Below are 18,205 nucleotides of genomic sequence, written 5' to 3'. Positions count from 1 at the left end.
GCTATTTATTACACAGAGTATGTGCTAATGTGATAAGCACGTCGGCTCTTGGGGTGAAGTTAACTCTTGAGTCGAGGGGTGCTGCCAGAGGAGGTGAGAGAGAAAGCCTGGGTCAAAGGAAGGTGGGGGGCCCACATTTGCAGGCACGCGTGAAAGGAGCAGAAGGAAGCCCAGCATTTGCATTGTGGTAAATCCCATTTGACAGTTTTAGGAAGGCAGTGCAGTACCGGAGGACAAAGGCTGGTGACAGTCATCTACCCTGGACAGATACTGTTCAGGCCTGCTTTTTTACGGTCTGTCCTTCTTTGCAGGCATTAACAATGAATTCACAAAAACTGACATGAGTTACTTACTCATGGACAAGTGAAATGTTTGCATGTTAAAACCTACTTAAAAAAAGAAAGAAAGAAAAGCAGAGAATACACTTAATCTGCTGGCCAGTATTCGTATTATCCGATATGGCTGCTTTCTCATTCAAGTGTCTTTAATCCTTTAATGCCCTGAACCTTTCAGAGAGAAAGAAACATCCTTCATAGGAAGAAAACATGTATTTCAAAAAGCCAAAAAGGACCCAATAAGTAGATTCTATTTGTAGTTTAACAATGTAAACAACACAAAATTTGGTTCTACAGTTCCCAACTTATTGGGGGGTTTTCACAGGTCCTAATTCTTTGTGTAGAATATCCTCAATACGTGTAGTTCTGAAAGTGGTTCACTGTTTGTCTTGGGCAAGACAACAGTCACATTTCCTGCTATGTAAAGCATTTGAAGACTTCAAATAAAAGGTGCTTTAATAACTCAGTATAGAATTATTAAAGTTTTTTTCCTCTAATAACATTTAAAGTGATACAGAAGAATGAAAGTGAATCCCCAAGATAATGAAAAGAAAATTCTCTTATACTAGATGAAATGCAGTTAAATCAAGATTGGTTTCAGCAGGTCTCAGGATCTGTTATGATCCACCATGGTCTAGGCTGACACTCTTCTGATACACTATGTCAGTATTCATTCTGTTTACGGATTCATCTAACAAGTTTTAGTAACTATCAGAACTGTGCTTAAAAACCCAAAACACTGAGTCTATTTTCTGTTAATACATTTTGCAATTTACATTCAAAATGTGTATCTGTTAGGATGCATTCAGCTTCAAGTAACAAAAAACTCCTGATTCAAGAGGTTACGAATTTTTCAAAATGTCATTACCTCCTATGACATTTGGGTTGGTTATTTCTGTGGCTTAAGATCATCAAGGTTCACCTACTAGTCTCCCATACTCAGCACACGGGCTTGAAGTCACCTAGTGTCCCTGTCGTTAAGATGCTGCTAAGTCCAGGGATCGCATGTATACTCAACAATTTCCAGCTAAAAAATGACGTTCTCTTCCCAATAAATTATGCATCATCAAGAAAACTGTTCTCTGAGGTCCCAAGCAGACTTCCCCTCACTTATCAGAACTGGGTCACGTGCCACTTCCTAAACTAATCACTGGCAAGAAGAATGGAACCAATCAGGGCAAAAGTGGAGCCCACGTGCCCTAAAGCCCACCGCCTCACAGGGAAGGGACAGCTCTGTCAATCAGCAATCAGGGTGGGAAAAGAATGGACTCAGAAGAGGCAAAACTCAGAAGAGTTTTATATTTAACTTTTAATAAAAATGTGGTATCTACTGTTTGGTCAATTAAACTTAGAAAAGTTCTTGAAAAGGTCTATAAATAATTTTGTATAGCAAAAAACGATAAAAGCCCTAAAAAGTGAATCGATAAAGGGTGGCATAGTAATTTTTATTTTTTTTTGAGGTACGTGGGCCTCTCACTGTTGTGGCCTCTCCCGTTGCGGAGCACAGGCTCCGGACACGCAGGCTCAGCGGCCATGGCTCACGGGCCCAGCCACTCCGCGGCATGTGGCATCTTCCCGGACCGGGGCACGAACCCGTGTCCCCTGCATCGGCAGGTGGACTCTCAACCACTGCCCCACGAGGGAAGCCCAGATTTTTTAAAAAATCTATCATATATAGATAAATGTATGCCACACTTATCAACTAAATTCTTGCTAAAAATGCATAGTTGGAGCAAAACTGTGAACTCCCTTTCTCTAAACCATATTAGGCCAAGATTGACTTCTTAAGTAAAAGCTTCTGCTTTGATCAGAGCTGTTAGCAATGAAAGTATATTTGGCAGCTATGGTTCCCTGGTAGGAAAAATAAAACATGATAATCAAATGTAGTTTCCTGTACTCACAGCCAGAATCAAAACAGAATATTCCCCTGAATACCCTAGTCAATAGAAGATCAAATAGAGCCACAATTCATGAATAGGCAAAATGTTGTTCTTCCTGTTAGCTACAGTTAGTGCTTTAGGTATTTTATACAAAACATAGGTAACGCTTTATTGTGTTTTTCCCATAGCTCCCCAAAAAAGTCAGTTTTCCATCTTCACCATTGTATTTTTATACATAAATTATATATAAATATGTGTATGCAATATAAAATATTACATAAATACATAAAAGGCACTTGATAGAGATATATTTGTGTACATGTGCATTTTTATTTTTGAAATGCACCAATTAATCCATGCCGATTTAAGGACAGCATTAGGAATGAGGCAAATTTATAAAAATCTGACTGGGTGTTCTGATGTTAGGAAAGTAAGAATACTGTTGCAATAAGTATTCTAGTATAACTAGTAGTGCCATTAATCTTAATAACTAACATTTTTATAACTTTATATGTCAGGCACTGTGTTAAGTACTTTTAAAACATTAATAAGCATTAATTAGTTTGGTGAAAAAACACGTTCAGAGGCAATTAGGCAACGTGATGGGCCAGTTAGCCATAGCTTTTGGCAACTTAGGCAGGCTCTCCTAAGACTAATTCCCTATATCTTAATGGCTTCTTTTGACTGCAGAATCTGCCCTCCCATCATTTCATTCATTTATTTTTCTTTTTATTTGGAATTCAATATTTTCTTTCACATTTTCTAAAATACACTTAAAATCAGAGGCTGTACACATAAATCATAAAATAACACAAATTATCATTGCATCATTCTAGCAGTGATGCTTAATTTGTCACATAGTTAAATTTACCACATAGCACTACCCCTTTAATAGGTAAGGTTCTCAAGGCATCTAATATAAATCATAAGGTTTGAAACCAGGCCAACGGATGGTTGGATTTTCAAAATAGCCTGAGCCACAGCTGTCACTCTGTGTTAGCATCAGATTAATAGCTGATATACCAGTTAAAATACAGTGAGCCATCATTATGATTAATTTGCTCAGTTACTTACCCTGCAACTTCCTCTAACTCAAGCAGATGGAAAGAAACAAGCTGAGAGTTCCAACTATCAGTTGCTTTTCAATTTTATGAGGGGCATAAATAATGAAACTTCACTTTCTTTTTAGAAGACAGGTTTCATCAAGGAAACATTGTAAGAAGAGGACAATTAGATTACAAAAAGGAACAGGACTGGCATTTGAAATATAATATTTTACCACGTCAAACGTTCCACTTTTCAAGAACACTATGCTTTCTAGGTAGGATGATGTAAGTCCCATTTAAAGCAGGATACTCTTGGTTTTCTTCTTTTAACCCAGCGTAGTACACTTACAAGTATCCATCAGGGTAATAAATTCCATGGCCATTCAATTTGTGTGTCATAGAGTAAATAATTAAATACCTTGCACTCAGCTCTTATTAAATTACTTGATAATTAAGTTTTCAAGTAAAAAAAAAAAATGTACAGTTCCCTTAGGTGATAAATTGTCTTTTCACTTTTCCCTCTTCTAACATGCTTGAGGTAGATTCATCTTACTCAGTCTAACTAGAGATGAAATTTTCTTAATCATCTCCCTGTCAGCCTGTGCAAAAGAAAACAAGACAAAATGTTTTGGTCCTGCCTACCACAAAAGAGGCATTCCTATATTATAGAATATAAATTTCACATAATAATGATTTTTTTAATGCATCGTTTCATATAGCTATGCTATTGTCAGTCTTGGGTATTTTTCTACTTGTCACATTCTTACCACAGAATGCTTAAATGGAAACTTAAAAGGGATAAACAAAAACATTAAGGAGAGAGGAATCAACCTAGTTTATATTTTATAGAGAGATAACTGAGTAGCCATCAAAATTAATTTGTTCAAAGAAAGAGTAGGAAATATTGATCAAAATTAAGTTTGGAATGTTGTCTGAGGATTAAATTTTTTCATAGTTTTCTTGGACACATGAACTAAATCGGGAGTTCTTAAATGTTTTGGCCTCAGGACCCCTTAACACTCTTAAAACTTATCTACAATCTCTCCCTACCAAGAGCTTTTGTTTATTTGGATTATGTTGTCAATATTTACTACATTAGAAATTAAAACAGAATTTTTAAAATTTTATTTATTCATTCCTTTCAAAATATCAATAATAAATCCACTATATAATAAATATTTTGTGAAAATACCTGTATTTTTTAAATTAAAAATTTTTCTAGTGAAATGAATGGCATTATTTTTCATTCTCATAATTTTCTTTAATGTCTGGCTTAATCAGACAGTTTTATCCTCATATCTGATTCTGCATTCAATCTGTTGCAATATGTTGTTTCATTTGAAGTATAAGAAAAATCCAGCCTCACATAGAAGTATATTTAGAAGGAAGAGAATAATAGCCTTTTCAGATAACTGCAGATATTCTTCTTTGATATTACATCAAAACTTGACAAGTTGTAGTTTCTTAAAGTTTAGTTGCAATGTGGAATCTTAAAAGCATAACAATGAACTTTTCATACTCTTTACAGTCAAATCTTGTGGTCTATATTGACCTTTCAATGGGCCTTTTATCCATGCATGTCTTTGTAACAACACACATCAGTCATTTTAAAAATATTGATTCACTGAGTTATGCAGATTCTCCATATTTTGACATATATCATTATATAACATCAAAAAATTCATTAATATTACACCACCTCATTAGGTAAGTCTTTATGGATTACCAAGGGGAGCAAGAAAATGTTTGGGGGTGAAGGAAATTTTCAGTATCTTGATGATGATAACGGTTTCACAAGTGCATACATATGTTAAAAACTCATCAAGGGGCTTCCCTGGTGGCGCAGTGGTTGAGAGTCCGCCTGCCGATGCAGGGGACACGGGTTCGTGCGCTGGTCCGGGAAGATCCCACATGCTGCGGAGCGGCTGGGCCCGTGAGCCATGGCCGCTGAGCCTGCGCGTCCGAGGCCTGTGCTCCGCAACGGGAGAGGCCACAACAGTGAGAGGCCCGCGTCCCACAAAAAAAATAAAAAATAAAATTCTTAAAAAAAAAAAAAAAACTCATCAAGTTATACACTTCAAACAGGTACAAGTCTCGTGGATAAGTTATACCTCAATAAAGTAAAGACAGATAGTGTGATAGATAAACTGGAAAAATGGAGTTCCTTATTCTACTCTGTGTTCTCTACTTTTGTGTATAAAATTTTCCATTAAAAAAATGTTGGGGGGGCTTCCCTGGTGGCGCAGTGGATAAGAATCTGCCTGCCAATGCAGGGGACACGGGTTTGAGCCCTGGTCCGGGAAGATCCCACATGCTGCGGAGCAACTAAGCCCATGTGCCACAACTACTGAGACAGCGTTCTAGAACCCGCGAGCCACAACTACTGAGCCCACGTGCCACAACTACTGAGGCCCACGTGCCTAGAGCCCATGCTCCACAAAAGAAGCCACCGCAATGAGAAGCCCATGCACCACAACGAAGAGTAACCCCGCTCGCCGCAACTAGAGAAAGCCCGTGCACAGCAACAAAGACCCAACACAGCCAAAAATAAATAAATAAAATAAATTTTTTTTAAAAGTGGGAGAAAGTCTTTAAATTTAAGAATCTGTCAACTCAAGGTAATAGATTACAGTTTTCTAAAATTCTTATTATTGCCTGAAAGCTTGAATTTTATCATTAGCAGTAAATCATGTCAGTTGTCCTTGATGTGACAGGTTTATTTATTTTCAAGATGTCTGCCGAACACCCAAGTGTGAAAATGAAAAATGTCCATGGGTCAATTTTCAAGAAAAAATGGTGTTCCATGAAGGAAAGTGGCTATTTTAGCTCGCAACTTAAACAACCACACAGTGCTCTTCCCTGAGTTAATCTCCCACTTCAATATGCAGAGGTGCTTTATGAACACCTCCCATTTTTGTCACACAAATATTAAAAAGACACATTCTCAAAGATTGAGATTAAATACAATTAATAATTCTTACTACTCAGCAAGACCATTCTTAGGTGAAATTGGCTTTTTTTTTTTTTTGCAACTGCCTTGATTCACACTGGTAACCCACAGTTTTACCCACCACTGCTTTTGCATCATCAGTGCAAATGATAATCCAGAGGAAAAAGCAAATAATATCTTAGTATTATTATAAAAATAGTTTTGCCCTCACAGACCCTAAAGGTATCTCAGGGACTGCCAGGGATCCATGGACCAAACTTCGAGAAATAGTGATTAAAGCCATAAGAGTTTAAAGCCCAACAAAAGTGTAGCCTTAGACTATTAAATCATTCATAAGATAAGCACAATGAAGCACATTTTTACTGGTCATACAGAGTGAAGTAAGGCAGAAAGAGAAAAACAAATACCGTATGCTAACGCATATATATGGAATCTTAAAAAAAATGGTTCTGATGAACCTAGTGGCAGGACAGGAATAAAGATGCAGACGTAGAGAATGGACTTGAGGACACAGGGTCCGGGGAGGGGAAACTGGGACGAAGTGACAGAGTAGCATTGACCTATATACACTACCAAATATAAAAGAGATAGCTAGTGGGAAACAGATGCATAGCACAGGGAGATCAGCTCGGTGCTTTGTGACCACCTAGAGGGGTGGGATAGGGAGGGTGGGAAGAGATGCAAGAGGGAGGAGATATGGGGATATATGTATGGCTGATTCACTTTGTTATACAGCAGATACTAACACAACATTGTAAAGCAATTATACTCCAATAAAGATGTAAAACAAAAAAAAAGTAAATGATTCATGTCAGCAAAAACAGACGTTTAAGCACATATCTAATGCCAACACCCCTACCTACTAAGTAAACCTTTAAGTGATGTATGACATTTTAGCAACATAAACATTTTCATCAGATTTATGGATTCTAGAAAGCTGAAAGGTATTTGTCCTAGCTACGCCTTTCACCCAAGGAAGAAAAACCGTTGACTTCCTTTTCCCTGCACCCCTTCCTACCCTATCAACCAATGGGTCAATTACACTGACATCATTATCTTCCATAAAGAAGACCCCCACGCTTACATACCAAACTGGGCAAGATTCAGAGCTTTTGGAGCTCTGCCCTGACCCCTAATGGTAAAGAAGCATGGAAGGTTAGAACACCACAGTCAAATCTCAGGGTCTCCTTAGAAGTAACCCCAAAAAGTACTTTCCTTTTGGCTGAACCACTACCTACACAGGACCACCGGGAATCGCTGGATGGACCATGACAAGGCTTTTAAAACTGACAGGACTGGTCTAAGCTGTCCAGGTCTAAGAGTGATTCTAAAAAAGCAGGGACACCTGGATAGAATAAAGTCATTGACTCAACTCACTTGGAATTCTCCATAGTCATTTCAGCCCATAAAGTCTGAGTCTGGTGTATTGTTGGTCTGACCTATCTGACATTGGCTACAAGACTGCTGACTACAGCTCTGATGACGCTAACTTACTGCCTATGACCCCTGTCCTCTTCTATCACCATATCTGCATAGGCCTGTTTGTTTCTATTTCAGCTGATGGTCAGCCCAACCCTAACCCTCTCACTGCCTCTGTTCTACAGTTAGAACTAATTGAAGGTCTTATCTTTAGGATCCAATCCTAAGTCATTCTTGAGTATTAAACTTCACCCTCTTTTTATCTCACATCTATCTACTCAGTTTCCTTTATCACTTACTCACTGACTTAGTATATTCAACTGTGCCCATCTCCTTTCCCACCTCCCTCACCAACTCCTCAAACACACAAACCTCCCCTCTGTAGCTTCCTCAGCTAACTAGACTGTAGACTCAGTCACGATGCCTCCTATCTCTAATATTACTATTATTCCTATCACTTAATATTATCACTAATATTACCCCAACCCTGCCTCCCAATCTATTGCTTCTCTCCCCCCGTAAACTGTACCTATTGTTCCTGGACAGTGTCCTTTCTCTACTATCCACCTCATCCTATTTATCCAAGCTCTGCCGCGCCCCATCCCCACTTTCCTAGAAGCTAAAGCTTCTTCCACTGTGTCCTATCAAAGCCCATTATTGTCAGGGATGAAGCCCTATTTCTCTACTCCTCCTCCCTCTCCATTTCTCAGATATAGTCTTAGCTCCCCAGTGACGCTATATCACTTTTTTTTTTTATCTTTATTGGAGTATAATTGCTTTACAATGGTGTGCCAGTTTCTGCTTCACAACAAAGTGAATCAGTTATACATAAACATATGTTCCCATATCTCTTCCCTCTTGCATCTCCCTCACCCCCCCAACGCTATATCACTCTTAAGGGCTATGTCTTATACTTCTCTGTATCTCATTATACCTGAGAGAAGTGCACACACTGTACACTTTCAATAACATTCATTAAATTAATGGTGAATAATTATTATTAAACCAAAAAACAGCTGGCGTTCTCAGAAAATCATGTTTCTACCTCTGCTTGCAGAAGCTATAAAGAAGTACATTGGCCAGCAAAAAATATATATATATATAAATATATATATATATATATCTTTTCTCGACCTTTCCAAATTCCCCACTGCCTCCTCTAAGAGGCATCTGACAGCTGAAAGTAAACTAGTCTTTGCAAGCACTAAACTGCTCATCAATCTTACAAAGGGTGTCATTTAGTCAATTACCTTCCCTAAGGAAATATAAATGGAACAGAGCTGCAAGAGAAAAATTAATTCACCCAACTCCAGTAAGTAGCTCACAGACAACAGCTTTCACCACTCTAGGATATCTGAGCTATAGTTCATTCCTGGATTCACCAGGAAGAACTGGTTTTTCACTTTTTTCTTTTTTGAATTTTAGCTGATTAATGCAGTTAGGTTTGAAGGAGTTATATCTCAATATTAGGTAAGCATAATATCAACCACATTTCTTATTATGAGAGAATTAGAATGTAGTACCTTTCTCTTGCATCTGAACATGTGACTGTTGCCTCCATATCCTACCAAACTCCCCTAACACTCCATATAAAGATGCATGATGGCAGAAGCTGGAGAGGAAAATGCTCAGCATGGAAATGAAAAGTAGACCCAGGGAACAGCAGCAGCTGCCGGGGGATCCAAACTCAGATGCCTTCAGGAACCAATCAAGTAGTGCAAGTGAGTTAGGCAAACTGTAGAAGAACAAGAGTCAGGGGTTGATGAAAGGCAGCTACTTTCAAGGTGTGCCTACTACCCCACCCAGGAAATCACTGCATGCAAGAATGTAGAGCACGTGTGGCCACATTTCTGGATTATTCAAAGGCATCAGAAACCCAGATTTTTTACATAAAATCACCCCCAGATTGGCAAGTAATTAAAATTATAAAAACAAATTTAAAAACTCTGTGTTAGTTGAGTACAACATGAAAGGCTGCTAATTTGTGATCTTTGGAACACAAAGTAAGGTTGGTGGGGTGTAAAAAAAACATTCTAAAAAAATTTCCTAAAACTAAATCTCTATTTCACAACCACTTTTAGTAACTGGATTTCTATGTTAATCCTCTATGTCTGACTACTTAATTAATGATCCCAACAGATAGATGAAAAGCTCAAATGCAAAAATAATAACAAAGAAATCAGAAGAAAATATAAACGAAAATGTATCAAATCTTTGGTTTGGAGATGACGCTATCATAATAATTAAAGAAATCACAGAATTTTTTTATCTATAGTTTTACAAAAATTAAAAACATTTAATATGAAAAATATCTTGTGACCAAAACTAAATGCAAAATAAAACCTGGAAAAATATTTGAAGTCAATATGGCAAAAGGCAAATTATCTTTACTCTTAAGAAAACCTCGCAAGTTGGTAAGAGACACAAGAAGAATGCACTCCAACTCCTTATGGACAAAGATGGTTGCTGTTGCCAGTTCCTAACCTCATACAAAGTAGTGTACCCTGTGGGACTAGAACTGAGACATCTGCAAAACCACACATGGGGTTATGAGGGGGAAACATGCACGATTAAATGAGCTCTCAAAAAAAACTTTAAAAGCACCAGAGGAAATCAAGTGCCACAAAAGACCCAACAAATAGTAGAATTCACACCCAAGGAATCAGATTTTCAAAACATGAATTTTCAAAATTAATTATATTAACATCATCAAAGAAATAAATGAAGGAATAGCATCTATAAAGCAAAGATCAGAACAGGAAAGGATGAAAAAGAATCAACTGGAGATCTTGGAAATGAAGCATAGTCATTAGTTTTTTTGTTTTTTTGCGGTACACGGGCCTCTCACTGTTGTGGCCTCTCCCATTGCGGAGCACAGGCTCCGGACGCGCAGGCTCAGCGGCCATGGCTCACGGGCCCAGCCGCTCCGCGGCATGTGGGATCTTCCCGGACCGGGGAACGAACCCGTGTCCCCTGCATCGGCAGGCGGACTCTCAACCACTGCGCCACCAGGGAAGCCCCTGTTTTCTTTTTAATGTCCTAAATGATATAATTGAGACAGCTGAAAAGAAAATCAGTGATTTGGAATCCAGTGCTCTCCAAGAATGCACCATTAACAAATTAAGAGATAGGAAATATGTAAATCTAATAAATTCTCTCCTCAGAAAAATCCACATATGTACCTACATACAAAGTTTTATAAACAATTTCAGAAGGTTCCCAGAGTCCCTGAAGCCTAACTTCCACTCTAGAATTCTGAATACAAAATATCTTAAGATCTGAAATCTGTCTCACTCTTTAATGCAAACAACACAATACTGATTCAAAGTTCAGGAAACAGACATTAAATTTGAGTTAGTATCAAATTAAAGAGAAGCCATACCAACGGAAGCCAGTTAAATCTGAACAAGAGGGCAGAAGATCTAAATAGACATTTCTCCAAAGAAGGCATACAGATAGCTAAAAAGCACGTGGAAAGATGCTCAACATCACTAATTATTAGAGAAATGCAAATCAAAACTATAATGAGGTATCACCTCACACCGGTCAGAATGGCCATCGTCAAAAAATCTACAAACAGTAAATTCTGGAGAGGGTGTGAAGAAAGGGAGTGCTCATGCACTGTTGGTGGGAATGTAAACTGGTACAGCCACTTTGGAGAACAGTATGGAGGTTCCTCAAAAAACTAAAAATAGAGCTACCATATGATCCAGCAATCCCACTCCTAGACATATATCTGGAGAAAACCATAATTCGAAAGGATACATGCACCCCAATGTTCATTGCAGCACTATTTACAATAGCCAGGACATGGAAGCAACCTAAATGTCTATCAACAGAGGAATGGATAAAGAAGATGTGGTACATATATACAATGGAATATTACTCAGCCATAAAAAAGGACAAAATAATGTCACTTGCAGCTACATGGATAGACCTAGAGTTTGTCATACTTAGTGAGGTAAGTCAGACAGAGAAAGACAAATATCATATGATATCATTTATATGTGGAATCTAAAAAAAGGGTACAAATGAACTTATCTACAAACAGAAATAGAGTTACAGATATAGAAAACAAACTTATGGTTACCAGGGGGTAAGGGAGGGGAGGGATAAATTGGGAGATTGGGATTGACATATACACATTACTATATATAAAATAGATAACTAATAAGAACCTGCTTTATAGCACAGGGAACTCTACTCAGTACTCTGTAATGGCCGATATGGGAAAAGAATCTAAAAAAGAGTGGATATATGTAATGTATAACTGATTCACTTTGCTGTACAACTGAAACTAGCACAACATTGAAAATCAACTATACTCCAATAAAATTTTTTTTAAAAAAAGATAATACAAAAAAAAAAATCTGAACAAGAAATGAAACTCACAAAGATAGAGTCCTGCCCAGTATTCTCTGTTGTAAAACTCAGGTAAGATCAAGAAAATCAGTCATTATCCATAGCAAATACAAGACTCTAGTGTGTATTAAAATTGGCTAATTATTAAATAATAATTATCATTTTAGATGCAGATATTGCTTTAATGTTCATAAAGGCAGGAGAATATAGAGTATGTGTAACAGGCAAAAACCATTTTTTAAATAATGTTAAATGATTGATATGGGGATATAAGATGGGTGAAGTTTGAAAGAAACTAAATTGCTCTGAAGTAGAAAAGCGTGAGAGAGAAAGAAGCCTGAGAGAAAAATCTAGAGAAATTGTCATAATAAGGGGAATTTTAGAAACCAAGCTGGTAAAGAGCAATAGAAGAAAACTCAGTGAATGGAACACAGTAACCTGGGATGACCTGAACAGAGCCGTGCAATGGCAATATAGGAGACCCATGCTGTGAGCTATATAATGCAGCCCCACAATACCTTCAGTAAAATCTACATTCTGCTCTTTTTTTAGAAAATGGGAGTGGGAAAGGCAATGAAGCACTGAGTTCTCCTTCAAGGTTGGTTTAAAGTAATTACAGAGAAGATATGGAAAGCCAGCCAAAATCTATATTATGCAAGAAGCATTTAAATTTGCCTTTTACAATGAACCTAAACAGCAATGTTTGGTCTTCATCAAAACTTTGATGGAAGGCAGCTCTCTTACAGAGATTCTGAAAACACAAAAATCTTCCTTAAAGCACACTTGAAATGTTCCAGAACATAAAATTCAAATGACATATTATCTTCTGTTTAAGATAGCTGCTAAGATCTTTGGAAGGTAAAATAATGACTTCTCTGAAGATCTCTAGTGAGAATTTAAAAACAAAATTGTGTCTCTTGAACATTTTTAAAATACTTTAAACTTCAGTATAAAGATTCTTTCAGGATGTATATTTCCATAGGTTTTCTTCAAGCTGACGTGGAGAGAAATTACCTTGGTTGAAGACCTTGAAATATTTAGATATTGGTATTTATCTTCTCTGAGTATTTTCATGTTACTTCAAAAGTATACAAATCAGGTTATCTTGAAGTTCACAATTTTGTAAGAAGACTGCCCAGTTTGAAATTGTATATTTTAATCACAACAGATCAGGCTCCTTTAAAAGACATTCACATTGCAAAGAATGAGAAATACCCCTGTTCTGGTTTTTCAGATTCTTCATTTGTGTACACACTTTGCACTCGGAAACATAATTGTGTATGAACCCGTCTCATCACATGCCATCTCCCTGATATGATGACAGAGCATTTATGTATGACTCTTTGTTTCCCCTTAAAACACATTTTTCTTAGGGAAGAAATTAAAGGACAAGTTTTCAATCTTTGCAGGCCACCTATGCTTTCCCTTCCCAGAGTGAAACTTTCTGACCTGGCACATTCTCTTCCTAATTAGAAGCAGTGAACACAAAAATGCCTGGTATAGAATGCTGTGGTCACGTAGGCCTTCACTGGAGAAAATGCTTTCTTCATATTCACGAAATAAAATTAAACTGAAATGAATTATGAATCAACATTTGAAGACTTCATGATGATTGTGTTTAAAGCACAAAAGTATAAAAACCATAGGTACTAAAATCTTGATTAATAAACATGAATACTAAATATGTTCCACAAAATGTTTAATGTATTACTGTCAAAACGTAATATTTAGGAAAATACGTCGTTGAGAAAAACATACAACATAAACATTTGCCAAAACAAAATTATGCTAAAGAAATCAAAATCAAAGATAATGAGTAATTTTTAAATGGCACTCACCAATCACAATTGAAGACTCACAATGATAATAACCATTACTTTGCTTTTTCTTCAGCATGGAGCAAAGATCTATGCGATGTACCATTTCTTCTCCAAATCTGTGACTGATAAATTTTTCATAGAATTTGGGGTCTATTTTTTTCACTCCCTTGAAATAACGAAACAAAATCACATCAATCAATCATTTCACCTAAGCAATCAGTTCACATCTATACCACTTTCTTAGAACCTGATATTACATTTTGACTGCCTACTGGCATCTTAAAATGGATACCACAAAATTGTTGTAAAGTTGTTTTTAAAGTCCCTCTGCCTAGAATGAGTTGTATTTTTTTTAAAAAAAATCATTAAAGAGCGTTGAGTTTCAAATTCAAATCTTCATATACTTTAAGCTTCAGAAATAATAAAGTATATCAAGTTGAAATTTGATATACCATGGGAAGAGTAATCACCTCCAACAACAATGGAGCAATGGGTGAATTTTTTAAAGTGATATGGATCTTAACACTTTACAGTGTGTAAAATGTTTTAATAAATGGATGCAATTTTTAAACTTATGTAAAAAATCATCTGAAAGACAAAGGTTATTTGAATTAGAGTAGAGCGGTCAATGGATCTTCCAAGTTCTTCTTTACCTGCCCCTCCTGATTCTCAGTGTACTTTCACAGCAGGAATAGGGCTGGTTGTTGAAAAATTACAGTGGGATGCCCTTGGTAACTTGGTAGTTCCTCCAAATATGGGAAAGAATGTCTTCCCCTCCCCTTACTATACATGGTCTTATACCCATCTCACAGTCCAAAAACATAGTCCATAAGATGAAGATACAGTACTTTACAGGGCAAGTTTACCAGCTGACCGTGCGCAAACTTTTTCTTTAAATTTATATATATTTTTACATTGCCCTGGAAATACCTGTTATTTGTTAAAACTTAGAAAATATAAAGAATCTAGAAAAAAAGAAAAGAAAAATCACTCTGTTATTTATATAAAATACATTAACCCTGTGGTGCATATCCTTCAAGTATCCTTTTTATGCATATGTATTATTATCAAATTATATTTATATAAATCTTACTCAAGTGCAATTAGAATATACTCTCCCTTTTTACTCACAAGTTACAAAAAAATTTTAAACAGAGATATAAAAACAAAAATACTAAATCACCCCAAATTACTACTACTAAAATTTTACTATGTATTTTATTTTTCCTATGCACAACGTGAGTTATACCATGAGTACTAACTGACACCAGTGCTTTTTTCCAGTTAATATGTCCTATCAATAAATAATATATTGATGTGCAAAATATTTTTACATCTCCATAGTACTCCATTGTATGGAGATATAATTTATTCATTCAATTCTTTATTGTTGAACATTTAGGTTGGTCTTAACTTTTAATATTATATTTAACATGTTTTGTTGATACATGTTTTTGTTCTATGTCTGAACTGAGCTCCCCATCTTTCCTAACCCCTTCACTCACAAACTTTCTTTCCCACCTCAGTTCGAGTTGATCAGACTGGAAGCCTTGGGGTCATCCTTGATTCTCCTCTTTCCCTCAATGCTACCTCCAATCAAATCCTGTTGGCTCTACCTTCAAAACACACCCAACTCTCACCACTCTCCTGCTACCTTTGTCTGAGCCACCTCTGCTTTTGTCTTTCACCTGGATTATCCCAACAGCCTCCTGTTTTCCCACCGTTGCCTCTTCTAAAGCCAGAGTGATTTTATAAAAACATACATTCAGATCGGGTCATCCTCTAGTCAAAATTCTCCAAAAGGTCTCCATTTCTCTCAAAGGAGGAGTCAAATTACCAGACCGGCCTGCAGGCTCCTGTTCTGCTCTCCCCCTACTTCCTGGGCCTCATGCCCACCACTCTCCCCTTTGACCCCCTCCAGCCTCCCCGACCTCCTTGCTCTTCCGTGAACATGCCAGGCATATCCACCTCACAGCCCCTGTGCTGCCTGTTCCCTCTTCCTGGAATGCTCTTCCCCCAGATATCCTCCTCATTGCCCATCCCCATCTCCTTTAATTCCTTGCTCAAATATTACTTTCTTAATAGGGCCTCACTTAACCATGCCATTTAATTTGTACTCCCCCCACCCAGGAGGTACTCCCAAATCCTCTCTATCCTTCTCCCTTTATACACACTTATGTATATTTTTAATAGCACTTACCATCTTCTAACATACTCTGTAATTTATGTTTATTTTCATTGTCTGTCATTAGCTGTCTCTCTCCATTAGAATGTGACCTCCACACAAGGATTTTCATCTGACTGTTATTCTCTGAAATATCCCCAGTGCCTAGAACAGTGCTTGACATGGAGCAGTGCTTGATAAATAATTGTCACAAATGCCAAGGAGGATAAAGTTTCAAGAAGAGGATAGTTGACAATATCAAATGCTGTTCATTCAGAGTTCAACAAGAATGAAACTGAATGGATTTCTTTTGATTTGGTGAGTTGAATGCCTTGAGAGACAGCAGAGCCTAATACTGAGGGCCAGTCAGTGCATGAGTTCAAGTCCTGGTTCAGCTGCTTTTCAGCCATGTGACCTCAGTTTCCTCATCTGTAAAATGAGATTAACAATACTACCTACCTGTAAGTGTTACATGCACTAAACAAGTAAATTTATAGAAGTGCTTAAGACAGTGAAATATGGTAAATGCTGTAATATATTGATATATATAATTACCATTAGTGAAAATAATAGGTAAGATTTCAGGGGGAAAAGGTTCCGAGTAAATGGAAACTGACCATTCTTATTTCTCTTTCAAATGCTTTTTCATTCGTGTGTGTTTATTGAGTGGGGGTGGGGTGGAGTAAGGGTGTCATTCCCTTTGACCAGACAGAAGATCAGTGATAAGTCAGCAGAAAAATCAGGACCTTCAGTTTTCAAGATACCATTGCCAGCACTGTCTAGCCACTATAATCTCCATTTCAGTTCTGTAAGATGTCATTGTTTAAAAAATAAGAAATAAGGGAAACATAAGAGCTACTCTAATCTGTTAGGCTAATTAATTTAATTTTAGCAAAAAGTAAGCACCAACTATTTTGCAAGAATTCTCCATAGATGACTTCCGACATGAATCTTAAGGAGTTATTTTTTACCAAAGAGTGAAATGGAATTAATTCTTTAACTCATAATTTATAGAGAGAGCTGTGGTTCAAAGAGGCATGAGGCCTTAGAAGGCACTGAAGTTATATGCCCTGATCAGAAAACATCTTCAATAATAAAGATCTAGAAGATCTTTAAGATTCTATAAGAATCTGCTTTGTCTGATATATAATATTAGCATGATCTTTGTTCTCTGGGGAATTTTTTGTTTGACAGTGTATTTTGCAGGATTTTTTTAGGCTCTTGTGTCCCATGGCAATACAGCTCTGTTCTAGCAAAATCTATGTGAATTAGTCTCACCATCCAGCTGCAGCAGGTGGTGTTCTTCCTTCATAATAAAGAAATGACTCTCATTCAAAGAAAATAAACAAGTACATCAAAATTGCATGTCTTTAGAGTAAGACTAGGCAGCCTCCTATTTTCTGAATGGATCCACTGGGTTGTCAAACTAGTCCCAGAGACATCACCCTGGCAAGGTTATATTTTAAAGCTTACAAGGCTGGTTTTCAAGTTTTGGACCACAAATTTCTCTTTGCTTCCCTTTTTCACAGCCCACACCCTTTCCAAGGTACCTTGTCATTTAAAGAAAGATGGAGGTATAATATGTTAGGAAAGCTCAAAGAAAAACCACAGAAAAATGGTTAAAGCCAGGAAAATTTGACCTGTAAAGGCTGAGAGAGTTGGGATTATTTCCAACAATATGTAGGGTATCTTCAACAAAACCACGCTAAGGGTGTTGCATTTCTGGAATACTGAATATGCCTTGTGATTGTCTAGTACTATGTTTGAAAATTACGTTTGCCTTGGACCTAACAGAAACAGGGTATATTTTTTAAGGCTTCATATTGATAATTGTACCCAATATAACTGACATATCAATTATGCATCATAACATTGAAGGAGAAAATAGGACGTTAAAGACAGAACACCACACTTTGAAACAATAAATTAGTGGCAAGAAACATCAAACAGAAAAACTTTTCAAGACTATCCTAATTAATCCTCAGAAATGACTGAAGTTTTACTTCCCTTTGGCCTAGTTTCAAGTATTGTTTAGGGAGAATTATCAGTGCTGTTCAAAGCCACTTGGTAACTTCTGATACAATGGACCATGAAACCCTGAGGAACTTCATTCTTGATTGTAACTTGGCATGCAAAGAGCCAATACAGGAAAAATGCCATCGAGAGTGTGATGTGTAGTTTTAGAATCGTCTCATGGCTGCATCTGGTAATGGAAATTATTTACTCGGG

The 18,205-nt window shown here is 37.0% G+C and overlaps 1 protein-coding gene across 4 annotated transcripts in view; it reads right to left on the bottom strand.

Moving 5' to 3' along the window:
* Positions 1–18,205, bottom strand: part of AKAP7 (A-kinase anchoring protein 7) — a 140,629-nt gene that overhangs the window by 46,917 nt on the left and 75,507 nt on the right. For all 4 annotated transcript variants that reach the window (XR_009558816.1, XM_060283733.1, XM_030853446.2 and 1 more), the window contains exon 7: positions 13,831–13,978. Coding sequence is in view for 3 of the 4 variants with exons in the window: in XM_060283733.1 (XP_060139716.1) it covers positions 13,831–13,978 (148 nt within the window). In the remaining variant the exon portion in view is untranslated. The remainder of the gene's footprint in view (positions 1–13,830; positions 13,979–18,205) is intronic.

This window comes from Globicephala melas, chromosome 14, assembly GCF_963455315.2.
Source record: "Globicephala melas chromosome 14, mGloMel1.2, whole genome shotgun sequence".
Taxonomy (NCBI): Eukaryota; Metazoa; Chordata; class Mammalia; order Artiodactyla; family Delphinidae; genus Globicephala; species Globicephala melas.
The sequence above is the reverse complement of the archived record's forward strand: the minus strand, read 5'-3'. Positions and strand labels throughout refer to the sequence as shown.